This window comes from Anguilla anguilla, chromosome 4 (assembly GCF_013347855.1).
Source record: "Anguilla anguilla isolate fAngAng1 chromosome 4, fAngAng1.pri, whole genome shotgun sequence".
Taxonomy (NCBI): Eukaryota; Metazoa; Chordata; class Actinopteri; order Anguilliformes; family Anguillidae; genus Anguilla; species Anguilla anguilla.
Window position 1 is genome coordinate 14,870,558 of NC_049204.1, and position 17,050 is coordinate 14,887,607.

General features: G+C 39.3%; 1 protein-coding gene across 3 annotated transcripts in view; it reads left to right on the top strand.

Annotated features, from left to right (window-relative positions):
* The first annotated feature begins 1,234 nt into the window (after window positions 1–1,234).
* Window positions 1,235–17,050, top strand: part of LOC118226221 (chromodomain Y-like protein) — a 44,314-nt gene continuing 28,498 nt past the window's right edge. For 2 of the 3 annotated variants that reach the window (XM_035415675.1, XM_035415676.1), the window contains exon 1: window positions 1,235–1,725. In XM_035415675.1, coding sequence (XP_035271566.1) covers window positions 1,702–1,725 — 24 coding nt within the window. In that variant the 5' untranslated portion in view covers window positions 1,235–1,701. The remainder of the gene's footprint in view (window positions 1,726–17,050) is intronic. The other variant, XM_035415674.1, reaches the window with a different exon arrangement.

Below are 17,050 nucleotides of genomic sequence, written 5' to 3' on the forward strand. Positions count from 1 at the left end.
CTAAACTGTGTTCTTGGCTAGAAATAGCTGTACAAAATAAGTATTGTACCTTACTGAACCTGTGTTTAGCAGTTGTCTATGACCATGAAATGCACTTTTTGTACGTCGCTTTGGATAAAAGCGTCTGCCAAATAAATGTAATGTAATGTAATGTTTTCAGAATCAAAGACAAATTTTCCACCGTGGTCTTATTAAGCAGCACACAACAGCCAGGAAGACCGTGTGTCAAATTTAGACAATAATTCATCCGTTTCTCCGACCCTCTGTAGCAATTTTACCAAGCCCAAACACCTGATCTGGCTAAAAAAATTTTGTTTCCAGAATCTATGTTTGTTTGCTGTTGATCATATAATGTAATATAATGCTTTGTGTAAGTTTCATCATGTTTGTATAGCTTATTTGTATAGGACAATATTTCCCCCCTTTAGGGAATTACTGCACTTGATCTTTGTACTTGTGTTTGCACTGTAAGTTGCTCTGGGAAAGAGCTGTCGAACCCTTCAGTAAGATAGCCAAATTTATACTATATGTTTAAGTAGTCAATATCACATCTGCATCAGTAAATAGTAGGTAAAATGGCACCTGTCTTATGTTGTTATATCACCTAAATCTCCCTGAAAAATAAATAATCTGCTTTTCTAAGACCAAAGCATTAAAACACGGTCCAGGATGCTGCCTGTATTTGTACGTTTTGTCTATTAATTTGATTGCCTTTGTAATCAAGGAAGAAATAGATTATGATATTGGAGCACTTCCTAATCACATTTTCACAGTAGGCTATATTGACGCGCTAAATCACAGGGTTAATGATAAAAACCGAAACAATGCTTCTGTTTATGGAGCAGTGTCGACTTATAGCTAGAATCTTATGTTCTAAGTAGGATATTTACATTTTGAAGTTCGTAATTAGCCACGATCTATGTGTCGTACAAATACAAGAACGAAAAGTTTAATTACCACTGACAGATCTTGAACAATATTAAGGTTACGTTGTAGGCTACACTGATTGCGATACAGTTACGTGACCGCTGTAGGTTGGTCTATTACCGCAACTGGCAGCATGCAGTCCATATCATCCAATGACACCAACACATGAGCAGAATAGATTGAGTGATGTTGGCTATACATAAAGTTGAAAAGTTGATTCTGTATGTCGAAAGATTAAACTACACGACCCCCTTGCGGCGAGTCGTGCTATCGTGCTATCTTTGATACCGACTCCCCAAAGCTTAACATCGTAACCCAAGACCCACCCATAAATTCGGGGTCATCTCATATTCTCCCTCTTATCTGAGCTCGATTAAGACTTCCTGTGTTGTAAAGTGGGGGAGCTCGACTGAGCAAACACGCAGTCGGCTTTGCGCATAATTACAGTGGCTTTTACGGTAGCTACTAGAGACTGAGTAGTTGAAACGAGAGCTGCGAGTAGACTAACCCAGAGATTGAGCGAGGAAGAGAGAGAAAGGGGATCAAGACCAATAGCCTAGTGAGTGTTCTGAGAGTGAATGTACGAGAGGGGGGGGGCGAGTATACAGCGCAAAATAGTGACCAAAAGAGTAGGTGAACTAGCGAGAGAGAAAGGAGGAGGAAGGAAAGGCTAACGATAACTAGCTTGCTAGCTATTTCGCTGTCTACGACAACTGAAAGGAAAGAGTGTCTCTCCAACAACCGGATTAAACATCGGAAATATATCCGTTCGGAATGGCCACGGAGGAGCTCTACGAGGTAGTGTACCATTTGTTTCCAGTAATTTCGTCTTTGAGCTCTTCCTCTTGCTTGCTTTTTTCAACGTCGGTCCTACGAGCTGGGTGGACGGAAACAAAATAAGAGGACAGCGAAAAGTGTAACCCGCCCGCTTACTGTCGGTGGCCTTCTTTCTACACTTCGATTGAGGGTACGCCGTCGAGTTGAGGAATGACTTAACAGTATGCTACCCTGTGGTTTTGGTAGCGAGCTAAATGAGGCTCTTTTGGAGATGCTCGCGGTGTCCCGAAACAAGTAGCTGGTTAACTATCCAAATGGCCAACTGGGTTGTTGGGGGTGTAAATAAATTTGTTCCTTGCTCCATTGATCTAACAAGCTACCTGTAGCGATAAATAAGATGGCTTTCTTTGTTAACTGAACACTAAAGTTGCGTTGTGTTGGTAGCCATGCAGCAGTGCAGTCTGGCATTTTGTTCATATCTCGGCAACAATGTTGCATTGCGAAATTCAGCGACTTTGTGACTGATGCTTTTGTTGTATGTGGCCAATCCGTTTTGTCTGTCATATTGACTGAAGTGTTGCTTGTAGTTTTCACGTAGCGTGTTTTGATTTATGAATGTAAAAAAGCGCAGAACTTATGACTTGCGTTGATTAATGAGTCATAAAGTCAACCATTCGCCACTCGCAAATTCTCAAACGCATGGAACAGTTGACAACAGGGGCTACGAAGAGTCAACATCAGTGCGACCAAGTCAACAGCAGTGTAGCTTTTGCTAGAAATGGCTGAACAGCGTGTGGAGTCTTTCATTGAATGTTGCCTTATTGTTGTGACTCATTTCGGGCCAGTTCGCCCATGGCTAAAGCATATAATTTGGTGAACAAAATGGAAGGTTGGATACTTAGTCTTTCTTCTGGAGAGAGTAAGCTAGCTAGTTTCAGGAAGTCAGCTATGGTAGTTGCCAAGTTTAGCTACAGTAGCCTACATATGATAATTGCCGAGAAACGTTAAGTTAGTGGATTTTCATTGAAGAGAATGGATTCATTATACGAAGATCCTTTTTTAAAATTAAATATTTGCTTTTCTACGTTGGAAATGATTAGTTACCCATCCTGGACAGTGGAATTGCCTTGTGCATGGGTTTTGCAAGTGGCCTGAAGCATAAACAACCATGCTTCCTTGGATTACTGATGCATCAGTCAGGTCAATTCATTGAATTGCTATAGATGCAATTGTTGAACAGTATTTCAATAGAAAACTGGAGACGTGAAAATAAGCCTGTTTGCACTCAGTAATGGGTGAATTCTTCATTGTTAATGCGTTAAGTTGACTCCCTTTCATAGATTCTTGGATAGGTGCCTAACCAGATGCCTGTGAGCCCACATACTCCTTGACCTTATCATGTCACATGGCAGGCACCTGAAGTGCCCCAATGCAACATGGGAAAGAGGACCTGTCAGACATCATTATCAGGAGTTGCTCCAGTTGTGCACTGTATTTCTCCCTCAGGTCTCCATGGTGAGCTTTGGGCTTAATATAAAATCATGATAGCTTTTTGAAAGGTTTTGCTGTTGAACTAAGTTACTGCGGGATAATGAATCTGTGTTGTCTGGCTGAGCCTTCCTCTGCTGCAGTGGATTTTTGGCAACATGAAGAAAAAGAGTAGAATCTCAGCGCTGTGTCAAGAACTGTTTATCTTGGTCAGAAGAGGTCTTACGGGATTTGGTGATGGCTGGTTATAGTAACTTCTGTGTTGGAAGAGAATGCTGTTTTATTCATTGTGAGAAGAGTCATATGTATTAATATGTTGTTGGGTTCATATTAAGAATAGGATGGATCCTTATTATTCACCATTACTTAGTCTTTCACATTATTCACCAGAAGTGCATCTTTGACAGTGCTTTAATGAATTGCGAAGTACGTTGGAAAGTGCCAGTTTTGGAGTAGGCTATAACTTGTTATTTTTGAAAATGGAGAGGAAAAGCAAAATAACTGAAAACACAACTGAGTGCAGAATTTGTTTCCTCTCATTAGGACAATGGTTTAAAGTTAGCAACAATCTTTTATGTAGTATATTGCTTTGCTTTGATGTTCACTAGAAGGATAATGTCTAGGTCATTGTTTATAAGGTTAACTTTGATGTGTGCACATTCAATCTGATAAGAGGTACTTTCTAATGTAATGTGTGATCAAATATCTCATTGACTTTGAGAGTAGCCTTTTAGAATATAGCCTATATTTAGGCTTGTGGCTCTCCAGGTAAAGCTGAGCAAAATTGCTTTATTTATGTGTTTATTAATAGGGCCTGTATAAAGTTGGGAATTGGGACCTGGCTATGCTTTAGACTGCTTTCAAGTAGGATTCTTTTTGATGTAATTCCTGTGAACTATTATTGATGTGAACCCTTGTCAACTGCTATTTGCTGAGTCAGTGCGGAAAAAAGGATTTTTGTTGGAATGACCAAGCATAAGAAAGGATCTGTGATGGACTAACTATCTAATAAGTGCATAATGAACAAAGACAGTCCGGATAAAATTTTTAGAGCAGGCTTTGTTTAGTGGCTGATTGAGTTTAGGGCGGGTACTCAGATGATTTATAATCTGTGGAAGCCCATCATTGTGAAGTTTCACCCCAGCCATATAATATTAAAATGTGATTATCTGTGCTGTACCTGTTAAGAACTGGTGCATATAACAGTGCCTCAAAATTGGGAAAAGGCCAGATTTAAATCAGAAGGTTTAACTAATTAAAAAAATAATTTCCTGTGTTATTAACTGTGGTTAAGTGTGGTTTGTTTATACATTTACTAGAGATTTTGTTGCACAATATTGCCTATCTCTATTTTTACATTCTATATCATGAGCATAGAGAACTGACTGTCTTCCACAACACTACTAATATACAGGACAAAGAGGGCATGCCAAAACAAGCCATAACCCTGTATGAATGAGCTAGGGAGCTGACAATGAACAAAGTGATGAGGGTAACTAAATATATGGCTACACTACATGACCAAAAGTATCTGGACACGCCTTGGTCTGGAGCTGTTTTTCAGGGTTTTGGATTGGCCCCCTTAGTTCCAGTGAAGGCAAATCTTAATGCTACATTCTAAACAGTTCTGTGCTTCCCCAACAGTTTGGCGAAGTCAATTTTTTGTTTTATTATGACAGTGCCCCCGGGCACACACCAAGGTCCATATAGAAATGGTTTTGTCAAGAACTGTGTGGAAAAACTTGACTGGCCTGCACAGAGACCTGACCCGAACCCCATCCAACACCTTTGGGATCAGTTGGAAAACCAACTGCAAGCCAGGCCTAATCACCCAATCAGTGTCCGACCTCATTAATGCTCTTCTGGCTGAATGGAAGCAAATCCCAGCAGCAGTGCTCCAACTTCTAGTATAAAGCCTTCCCAGATGAGTGGAGGTTGTTATTGGAACAAAGGGTGGACCAACACCATTATTGCCCGTATTTTGGATGAGATCATTGGATGTCACATGTCCACATACGTTTGGCCATGTATTGTAGCTTGTATTTTGGTTGGCTCCTTGAGTGCTACATACACTTCTTTTGTCTGTCCCCTATGACCACCTGTGTGTTTTACCACATACTAAACCTTATCAATATAGTTTCAATTTTTTTTGGAGTGTAGGCTATAACTTTAGGCCATGTCCAGGTCAAGTCATCCTGTGTGATGGGCCATCCAGTAAAAATATGCCATGTTTCCTCTCTGGAAATTACTGTCCACGGAGTCCTCCCAATATAATTAACAGCTGGGATTCTATATCGCTCGTCAGAATCATGAAACATCAGAAGACCATCCACCGCTATGTGAGGACAGCTGTGCAGGATGGCCAGAGTATTCAAGGATGTCCAAAGGCATCTGTTGATGTCTTCACATTGTGAAGACTGCATTAGAGCCCTCAGACGAACAAGACAAACAAGTGAAGACAGCAAGATTTATGTGGCTACTTGAGACAGGAAAGTGTCGATATACCTTTTATTTGCACAGACCAGTATGAATTAAGTAGGCTATGAGTTTCACAGATGGAAGTAATGCTCTGATACAGCAGGGGGTAATGAAGCAGTCTTTCTTGACTAGCAATGAGTGTGCAAACATTATTTCACATCTGAGAATTAAGTACAAGTTCTATGTACAATTTAGCCCTTGCAGACTCTGTTATCCAGAAGGACTTACAATAAGTGCACTCAGTGAAGTTGGGTAATACATCATGTCATAATCTTGGCAAGTAGAGCTTTCTTTAAAAAAAAAACAGCTGTTAGTGGCAAACAGTGATTGTAGGATTAAAAAAAAACTAGTGACAGCCATTCAAGTTTAAAAAAGATAAATGTGTATAAATGAAAGTGACTTGTCACTGGTGTCAAATGTGAATATAAGAAAATAAACTTAAATATATTTATCTAAATTAAATTGAACATTTGGAATAGATTTGCTGTACAATGATAACTACTGCTTAGGGATATAAACATTTCTGACTGTCGACTAGTTGCTGTCTGAATAAGGTAGCCTAATTACAGACTAATCATTTTTTTAAGCATTTGATGTAGGATACCACTAATAAAAACGCCTCACTACTTGAATCAGTGCAGAGCAGGAGATTAAAATGTCTTAAAAAATGAGTATTGCTGTATTTTTTTCAGAATGGTTTTTTATGCTTCCTTGCTTACTACACAGGTTAACACATGACCCAATCTGCAATGAAGCAACAAGTTATAGTCACATAGCTCAGTAGCTAGTGCTCTCCGCAGATAGATGGTTATCACAATATTGTAGGACCTGGATGGAATGGCATGGAGTGAGGTGGCTGTTTCAGTACATTCAAGCCGAACTGTGATGGTTTTTTCACGCAACAGTACATTGCTCAGGAGTATATTCGGGGTCAGGAAATGCCAGCAGTTGGTTATTGGGTGGGTTAACATCATAGATGTCGACTTGGTATGTAAGTTTGGCAGCACATATGTTGCACTGAACATTGTTTTCAGTGAGCCTTTGAAAATCATTCCACATGGAATGCAAGCTGGCCAGTAAATTAAAGCGAATGGCAACAAGCCCCGCCCACCAATCTTTTACCCATTTAGAGCAGTAGGCTACGTAACATTTGGTAATCTCTTATTTTGAACAGTTTGAGAATTAACGAAAGAAAGAAAAAACTTTCTGTTTATTTAATTTAATATTCAACATGCATGCTCGCAACTGACAATTGACGAATCAACAACTTTTTCACATCCCTACTACTCCCGTTCTGTTACATGCTTGTTGCTGAGTTTAAATTATTACTTCTCTTAATTGTATTACTACCAGGCCTATTGATTCTCTGAAGTGTACTAATGTACTAATTACCAAGTTTATTAATTAGTTAAGTAATTAATTAGTTAGGAAAACTACCTTTCTAATAAGTATACCAAGCCTCCACATTTTGTGTGTGTATATGTGTGTGTGTATCCCTGAATGAAGTTGCTGTAACATCAGACATCATGCTACCTAGGGCTGTTGGGAGTCATATTCTGCAAAAGAATAGGGTCTAGCAAGAAAATACAAGTAATTCCAAAGCAGTTTACTGCGATAAGATGTTTCTACAGGCTACACATTTGAAATTAATTACACAGATTATAGGCATTTATTCACAATTGGAAACATAAACATCCTTTTTTATGTTATGTCGGTACTTTTAAATTGTGGACACTCACTCACTCACTCACTCACTAACGGACGACCTGAGAGGGACGTTTAGTAGGACGCATGCACAGGTGGTGCTTTGTTTAGTAGGAGTAGGCGAAACGAGACGCATGCTCAGGTGGTGCTTCCTTTAGTCGGAGTAGGTGAAACGTGAACATGTTAGGGTTAGCTAAAGTAACAGTGATAAAGCTGTGCTTAAATTTTGTGCCATTCCGCAGGTGGTATGGCACAACATTTTTAAGCACAGCTTCATCGCCTAACATTACTTTAGCTCACCCTAACATGTTCGCGTTTCGCCTACTTTAGCTAACCTAGTTAGCGCATACGGATGCCATCCTGCACGCATCAGTAGGAGCTAAGGGCACACGGATGCTACAACGTGCCATAGCTAGCTACCTATATAGTACGGAGGGCAAAACGCAGCTTTACAATGTCGCCAGAAGTGTATGCGCTTGAGCTCGACAACACATTTCTCATAGAAAAGGTAGTTTGTAGCCTTTTTTTTGTTCATTACAGTGGTGGTACACGTGACAAGCAGCAACTGCTACTGTGCTGCTAGCCTTTATTGATCGCTGTACAAGGTTTATGTAACGTAGCTAGCACAATCTGACAGCACTAACCCATAAAAATATACTGCGCATGGTACTTGCTCAATTGAACGGTAAATGTGAAAAACTTTTGCTTAGTGTTTTTCTTCCTTTAATCACACCTGATGCAGTAGTGAGCCTCCAAACTTCAAAGGCCAGTCAAAATGTTTACAGGGAAAAAAATTCTCTACTTCTGTCTGTTGGGTGTTGGATTGACAGCCAATGAACAGCAAGCCCATGCGGCTTCCATGCAATCATGTAAGGTGTTGTTGTCAATCAGGTGGCAGCAGCTAGGCTGGTGCATCTGGGTGGCGGTCACATCAACGCCCAATAGTGATGCTTTATTTTTTTTCCTGTAAGCATTTCACATGGCTTCTGAAGTTTGGAGGTGCACTGCAGCATTGCTTAGAATAGTCACACTGCTTTCTCTAGTCATTTTTTAAAATGTAAACCATAATAAGCTTTTAACGGCTAACTGAAGTATTTGTCAGTCTGGTCTGTTGGATCAGCCAGTTTTATTCCCATTTTATAAAATATCCCAGACATTTTTATTACTACATCTGTATAATAGTGCTTTTTCTGTTGTTGTCTTTTAATAAATGGCAGCTATAAAAATTTTAATCTTATCTTTGGACGACCTTTGCACAACCTTTGCTGAAGACTTGTGGAATCAAATTGAGCTTGGGCCCTTAAGCAAACTTTCATATGCACTCATCTTTAAAGTGCTTTCGCTCATAAACTCAGTAGGCTAATCAGTTGTGCCTCATTGAATACTGAAGTTCACAGAAAGCCTGAATGTATCAGTAGCGTTTGATTGGTAATCATCTTTGGAAGAGGAAGATTTGTGAACAATTTCTTTTGTGAGGTTAGTCTTAGTATGGCAGTACTAGCAATAAAAAAAGCAATAAAATCAGCGCTCCAGCAATTACTGCTGTCTCAAAATGCGAAAATTGAACGTTTTATTAGATGTGTCACTATGAATAATTATTAACCCTGGTGCAATTACTACTGACCATTTTAAAGCCAGAATTGGTTCTCTCCAATTTTTAATTTTGCCTACCAAGTTTCTGCAGCAATATGCTCCAGCCGCTCAAGAAGCTCAATGGATTAACCATGCATTCCGCTGATGAACTCGTCTGAAAGCCACTGGCAATATGCTTTACACCCACAGGGAATGATAAATTGTATTGTTCACCACAGTAGTGGTTCCACTTCATTATCACTTCAAAAGCACACTGCGATGCAATGCATTATTTTTCTTTGACTCCTGCTTGTTATCAGAACTGCTAATTTTCAAGTTTTTCATTTACATGTTTAAGTAATCTGTTCAAGTGTTTGCTTAAATAAAACCATGTCGATGTGCTTGTGGCAGTGGCTGAGCGGATGACTGAATTGTGATTATACCTGCATACGCTAATACCCTGCCTGAACTAGGCCACGTGTTGATTGTGTACTTCAGGCATCCCTTTCATTGATGTATGACACACCGGTAATGCCAGAAACACAAATTAGGGGCACACCCTGGGATTGGAACCAGTAACATGCAGAGGAATCAGTGTTCACATTGATGTAACCCAGTGGTCCTCTGTCATGCTCCTGGAGAGCCACAGGGTCTGCTGGTTGTTGTTGTCACTGAGCACTTGAGTAGCACAGCAATTGTTGAATAAAGCAGTTGATTACACAGCTAACTCTGGTCACCAGGTTTCTTGAGTTCAAATTGTTTGTTGATCGAAAACCGAAAGCAACAGTCTCTGTGGTTGTCCAAGGACCAGGATTGAGGATCTCTGATATACAACTGGTCAGATTGGCATTCACCTTTTTTGTGCTTTATAGGCCTAAATATATTCTTCGCCTAGGTGAAGTAGCACAAACTTTTTTTTTCTACATTAGCTGGCTTGATGTAGCCAAGTAGCTAAAATTAATTTTAAAAAATGAATTGAAAGAATATTTTACGGATTTTTCATGGGCAAACAGGCAGCATTCATAACGTTGTAGTTCCATGCTAGCATCAGAAACCAGATATCCTCTTATCATACCAACCATCATCAACTTTGCAACCTATCATTGAATGAAAGCGACATTTAATTTCCTCTTGCGTTTTCCTCTGACTTTTTAAATTGTTTTGTTCTTTTGGGTGGCTTGGTTACCACCCAAAATTGAATGTGTTTTGTCTGGAACGTAACCATACCAGTAATCCATTTGTGTAAGCAGAGTTCTGATCTAGCCTCAGTTCTTTTAGTTCATATTGGAACGAGTTTTGGGTGTGGACCGGTGAAACCTAATCCTGGATCGGCACTCCTGCTCTGAGAAGATTTATAAATATGAACCCTGGCCAGATTAAACATGATTAAATTCTCAATGGCAGCCAGTAATCATTGAAACAATAGCAAATGGATTAACCCCCCCCCCCCCCCCCAACTCATAAAAAATGCCCCCCCCCTCGTAAAATATGTCGGTATGAAAGTGTATACACAAGAATGACTATTCAGGACTCAAATGCACCTGTTTGAACTGAATAGGTGGACAGGTAAATGGTAGCTGTCACTAACACTGAGAACAATTTACCTGACTTTATGCTTTCTGTTGTAGAAAGACGGACTCTTGGCAGCATAATGACGTTAAATATTTTGTATGACACGTCGCAATAAAGGATGGCAGAATGTGCTTGTCCCCTAACAATGTTTCCTTTAAAGCGGGGCATTATGTAGGGAGAAATTACTGTGTGCACATTCTCAGGATCTGAGGTACCTCAACCCAAATAACACAAATGAAGTAGCATAAGATTCTGCAGCTAGGAGTGAACAAGCAGAAAATAAACTTCTGGGACCGGAAAGCATAACATTCATGAGGAACAGAGTGCTGCAGCTCAACTATGCTCAAACTCACAGTGGGATGAGAAGCCCTAGGATCGTACTGCTTGTTGGACTGCCAGAGGCTAAAGCTCGAAGCAAAATATGTACAATTTGAGAGATCAAATCCCATAAACCAGGGCTGCCAAACTCTGTTCCTGAAGATCCACTGTCCTGTAGCTTTTTATTTCATCTCTAATTTGTCGCACCTGGTTCTACTAATTCGCAGCTCAGAGATCTCTTGCTGTTTAGTGAAGAGTGCTTTGCTAGGGTTGGAGTGAAAGCCTACTGGACAGTAGATCTCCAAGAACAGGGTTGGGCAGCCCTGCCATAAACTGTCACAAGAGGGCAGGGCCATCCACCATAACAATAATTATCACATTTGTTTTAGCGCAGTAACATTAAACGCCGCCACGTGGCACATCAGCTTTCTTTTTTTAATTCAGAGGTCAACTGCCAAAGGGTGCTAATGGTGCCCAAGACAGGCCTGTCTGTATCTTGTAGAACTGCTGCTTTAGAAGCTTTGTTGCCTGCTGTACTCCATGGGCATATGGAGAAATTACCAAGGACCCTGGAACGTTGTCAAGAAGCCTGCTAGTATTCAGTATCTCATGCAGAAACTCACTAACACATGCATGGGATAACATAAAGAGCCTCCACATAATTCAATTAAGGTGTTTTGTAATCTCCGCATCAGCATCTACTCATGCTTATTGGGCTGAACCAGAGTTATAGTTTCACTAGAATTGAAGAACTTGTACATTCTCTGCGTGCATCTGGATGGGGCCTGCATTTCTGGTTTCACTAAATCTCACGAGGCCTATGTACCATAGAATATTCACAGCCACTTCGGTAACCACACAGGATCCCAGGAAAAGATATATAAGGGGACTGGTAGCCACCTGTGCTATTGAAATAAAACTACACTTTGAGATGGTGAGGAGAACCCATGCCTTTCTGACATAGGTTGCCGGGATCGTTCTGGGTCATCTTAACAAGAACTGTGGTGGCACATTATGAAATTTAACCTGAACACCAATACTCTTGTAAAGGTTGGCCGAAGGTGAATGCACAGAGTCTGCAAAATTGTTCTGCTGGGGAGGAACTTGTTGGCTCTTTCTCAAGTGTGGAGTATAATGAGCTGGCCCATGTGTCATCACCAGATTCATATTTTTTTTGTGCTCATACAATTCTGTTTTGCCATGCCGATTTAAAGCATGTTAAAGACTGGAGTGGTGCGCAAGTGGTTGCTCAAGACTCTGTGGCTTACTTTCTCACATGTAATGTCAGTGGAACTACTCTCCTGTCTTCCCACAGGGCATATTGGTTTTTCTTTGAAGAAGGCTGGTAATTTCCTCTTGTAGCAAACATAAGTGGACACAGAAGGTGCACATCACCCCTTTGAACGTTGGGCCATGACGGACAAAAGGGAATATGTTCCATGTGAGGTTATGTACATGGTGTTGAGATCTCTCACTTATTTTTTCTCTCTCTCTCTCTCTCTCTCTCTCTCTCTCACTCACTTACTTTCTCTCTCTCATATATATATATAATAAACACCTACAGATGCATACACACACACAGTGAGGGTCACTGTATAAATCTAGTGCAGTTTACTAAAGATTTCTTTGAAGAAGAGCATGCCTGAGTTTGTACCATTCTTTGAGGCTCAGTCCCCTGGACTTTACAGGTTTCAAAGGAAGACCGGTACAACTAATCTGGCTGTGGTGAGCAGCTGCTTTAGTAATGGTACATATATGACGGAAACTATACAGCAATCAGACATTTTGGGGGGGGGGGGACATTTTTCAAGTTTGGATTTTCTTCAGAGCGATTATGGCTTGTTACTAATTGAGTAATTAATTGAGTATATTCTCCCATCCATTGTCCAAATATTTACATAGCATAATGAAGGCCTTCTGAGTCCACCTAATTGCAGAGTGTCAGGTCTTGGAAGCCAGTGTTGCTCTCCATGGTCCTGAAAATGGCAGTGATTTAAAAAAGATAAAATCCCTATTGTCTCTCAGTTTTGGTCCCCCAATATTTTACTATGTATTGAATTACAACACATTCCTTATATTAATCTAAAAAATCTTTGGCTTGCAAGAGAGATGGGTCTTCAGTTGTTTTTTAGTGAGACTTTCCAAATGTAATTTCTGCATAATTTCCATATGATACAGGTTAATACAAGCAAATCTATTGAATGTTTTATGAAGTGTGACAGCCCCGCAGTCTGTTGCTTTTCAGTGAAGCTGAAATTATGGATAAAGATCTACTCGATAGGTGTGTTTTGTTGTCTGGAAAGGTCAGATGGGAGCTATTGTTCCAGTGGAATTTTGTGATCAATTCAGTTTTTTCTAAATTTTAAACAACTGAATCTTATTTTCAGACACAAGGCTTGTGGTTGTATTTTCCCCTTAAACTCCATGATAGGATTCAAAATCAACATATCCAAGTGTTCTGATGGTGATGCATACCTTACTCAATGTGGGTGTTACTTGGTAGCCAATGTTATTAAGTGAAAAAATGCCAGATAGTTAAAACACAAAACTGAGGTGATGAATTACATCTTTACATCTGTAGTATTTCTATTTGGCTGTTTCTGCTAATAGCGCCTATGTCAGCAAATAGGCCTATTTAAATAGTTTTCAGGGAAGAGGTTGAGATTAGGTTTCATATCACAGTGTGACAGCCCCACAGGCTATTGCAGCTCTGTTCCTAATGGGTCCTAATGGCTAATGGGTGCAGCTATGTTCCTGCCTGCTAGACACAGGTGCAAATAGAAATATGGATATAGAGAAACCTCCATTGGTTAATCAATAAAACAGTTCAAGCACAAGTAGAACTCAAGTAGGAATACCATCACTATCTCCCTAGTTCACCCACATTTAATACTATGGTTTTTCAAGTATTTATGCTATGCAGTATAAAATCTTTTTTTAGTTTGGAGTTCAGTTACTAATCTTAGAATGAGTATTCATCTTTTGTATTTTAAAACTATCCAATGTGTAATCTAGCATGTTGTGCCAAGACAGGCCTCTAATTATGATGTATCACACCTACACGATAGGCTGTCCATCTTGAAACCAGACTTTTCACCGTGAGTTGCTGGAGAGTAGCATGCAGCCTAAGGGTATGATTTGGGATTGATTACGTTTTTCCCCTACTGGCCCTGAACCGATTTTTTTGTGGCCAAATTTTAAATGCCTAAAAGAAGTTATTTGATTTGTATTGCAATGCAAATTTCGGACTTATTTTATTGAGGTAGAAGCTCTTCGATCTTTGCCAAACTCTACCTGTTTCATTTTACTTCTCTTCTGTGGTCTCCATTTCTGAAGTACTACCAACATGGTGTAGTGTGTAGTAATTTTTCTTTAGCAATTATGACATTACTAAGAAAGCTGCATTTTTATTGTGTGTATGTATAGCACTGTGAATTAGGCCTATGTACTAAATACAACAGCAATAGTATAAGAACTCTGAAGACCAACTAACAATAGATGCAGCATAATTCTCAAAAATTTTGATATTTCAAAAAGTTCAGGACTAAACATAAATTCTTACCTGAAACACATAATGTCTCTTGAACACAGCTCACTTTATCATCACCACTTACTTGCTACACTGCCTTGCATAGGTATTTGCAATATATTCACATTTGGTTGCCTGAGAGGTTGTAATCATGGCACTTCTAATTAGGCTAGTACTTGTGGTCTATACAAACTACTTGACATTGTCAACAAAAACCTAGGCTATATGAAATAAATAATTAGTTAAAAAGGGAGATGCTTTGATTGCATTGATTATTCAAGCTCTTATCAATCCAAAATTAGTTCAGGTGCAAAGAATTATCTTGACTTTGACCGACCTCTGTGTAAAAATAGTGGGTCACATGATCAATTTTACCCACAATGCATTGCCCCTAAAAAGTACTTTAGTTTACTAAAATCTAGGATGAAAGCTCTCCTTTCAGCAGCACATTTACTCACAACAAGGTCAAAACTACACTGGATTGGCTGAGCCAGGAGGAAGTGATGTTTTTTCTCCAAGTAGCTCTTTAAATGTCCTGACTAGATGTATAAAATATATGGTAAAACTTGAAAATTGCTGTCAATCCATGATCCCCAACCAGTGTCACAGAACTTGAGGGAATTTTCTGGGAAGAGTGGGTGAAAATGGTTCATTCTGCTGTACAAAGTTGGTAATCTATTCCAAAAAAGACGGATGGCATTACAAATAAACCAGGCATGAAATGAAATGGTGAACACACTTCCAAGTTTGTTAAGTAAAGCCCCAATGAGAAGTCAATGGCCTGCCTTAAAAACACCCTATCCTTAAACTAACAGATTATTGAATCTTTGACAAAAGTAATTAATGGAAATATGATTTTGCACATGTAGTTCTGAGGCAAATTCCGTATCACCCATTAACAAGGAGAGGAAGCATTTCAAAGCTGTTGAGGTGCTGTCTCATCTCCTTGTTTGATGTTGATAGCCTACAAAAAAGCCTATTGAGTCCAAAGATCTGTGAATGTGACTCCAGTAGCCCCATGGGGAATGCTAATTAATACTAATACTAATTACTCAGTTTGAAAAATCACATTAAAAGAATTGAATTCTCCAGAGAAAAGCAGCCTGCCATTACATTTAAAGGAAAGAAGTTTTGTCCTTCAGAAATGACTCTTGAGCAAGGAGCAGATTTCTGTCACCTGCGACAGAAATGCAAGCAACCAAAAATAAACAAGCTGCTCTTTGTAACAATACAAGGATACAAGAGGAGCGCTTTTAATTGAGTTGGTCTACTGGCCTTTGCATCCAGAGAAGACGGTCTGTAGCAGCTGCACTCTAATGGCAGTTTTTTGAGATGCAGCGGACTTACCAGGTCAAATCTGGAGCAGTGGGCAGAAGGCAAATAAGGCCACTGAAGTTATTGTACTAATTGTGGTTTTCTAAATAATCTCATTATAGCTTGCTTGTCCTAGAATTATTTATATATTTGTTGATTTATTTTAAGAGTTTAACAGAGAATGTCATTTCTTATTCTTAACAGACTAATATCCACACAAGCATTCAGGACTAATTGGTGAAACTGTTGGCTTCCCCATTTTGGATCTTTACAGCGTAATCTGCAACATGATTATTTGTAGTTCTTCATTTATAATGCAAAACAGAATGCCAAATAAAAAATAATCAAGAAAAAATTATATGAAATGTATTTTTATATACTGTCTGGACAGCTTTGACATAGGATTCATGGGTTTTAAAATCGGTAGGCATTGATGGACAGTTGCTGGGTGCACTCAAAAAATTAGTGATTGAATGGCTCAGCATCAGGCATTATTGTAACTAAATATTTTTGCTTAAATAAAATTTACATTTCCAATATTGGTAAATTCATAGCTCTCATTAAATGTTTGATGGCATTTTAAAATAGCTGGCTAGTTAGCCTGCCAATGTCTGCCAACCGTTGCTTTGGTTTATTTAATGGCTGACATAATATAGCCTATTAATCAAGGCTGATACAATGCTGTGTCATGCATAGTCATTGCAGGTAGGCGTGTTTAAACGTGTGTCATGGCTATTCTTGCACTGAATCCAATGACTCCACTGGCTAGCTTGCCAACAATCACTGGGCTTGCTGTCCAGCTTGTAGAGCCAGCCATTGTATTTCAGCTGGAGGGATAAATCTCTGCTGTACCATTTCACTTATATTTAGTTTTATGAATTGACTGTAAATTATTGAGCTGTGCAGTCAGTAACACTCCACCAATTGTTTTATTTTAACATGCTTTATTTCCAGAATTACCCCTTTTTGAAGTTTTGTTTCCTACACAGGTCCAATTCAAGACAAATAATCATTAGGCTATATGTCATGTATGTCACCACTTTGGTCTTCAAACAAACTATGAAGTTCTAAAGCACTGCAAAATTAATTTAGTCATTTGTTTCCCCTCTAAATAGCATGTACATGTAGCCCACAAAGTTTCAGAGAACTGTTCTATTAATAATGGATTGTAAAATGCGTCACCCTTTTGTTAGGAATTATTCTGGGTTTTGGGTGACAAATTGACAAAAGAAGATGTAGGATGACCTCTTTACTGTTAGTCTATAATTAAATGTTATTAGTGTTCCCCCTCTCATTAAATTGTTAAGCATTTGCTTAATCTCAACATTATTACTCGCATACTCAAATCTTGTTTATTTCTGCACACAACAG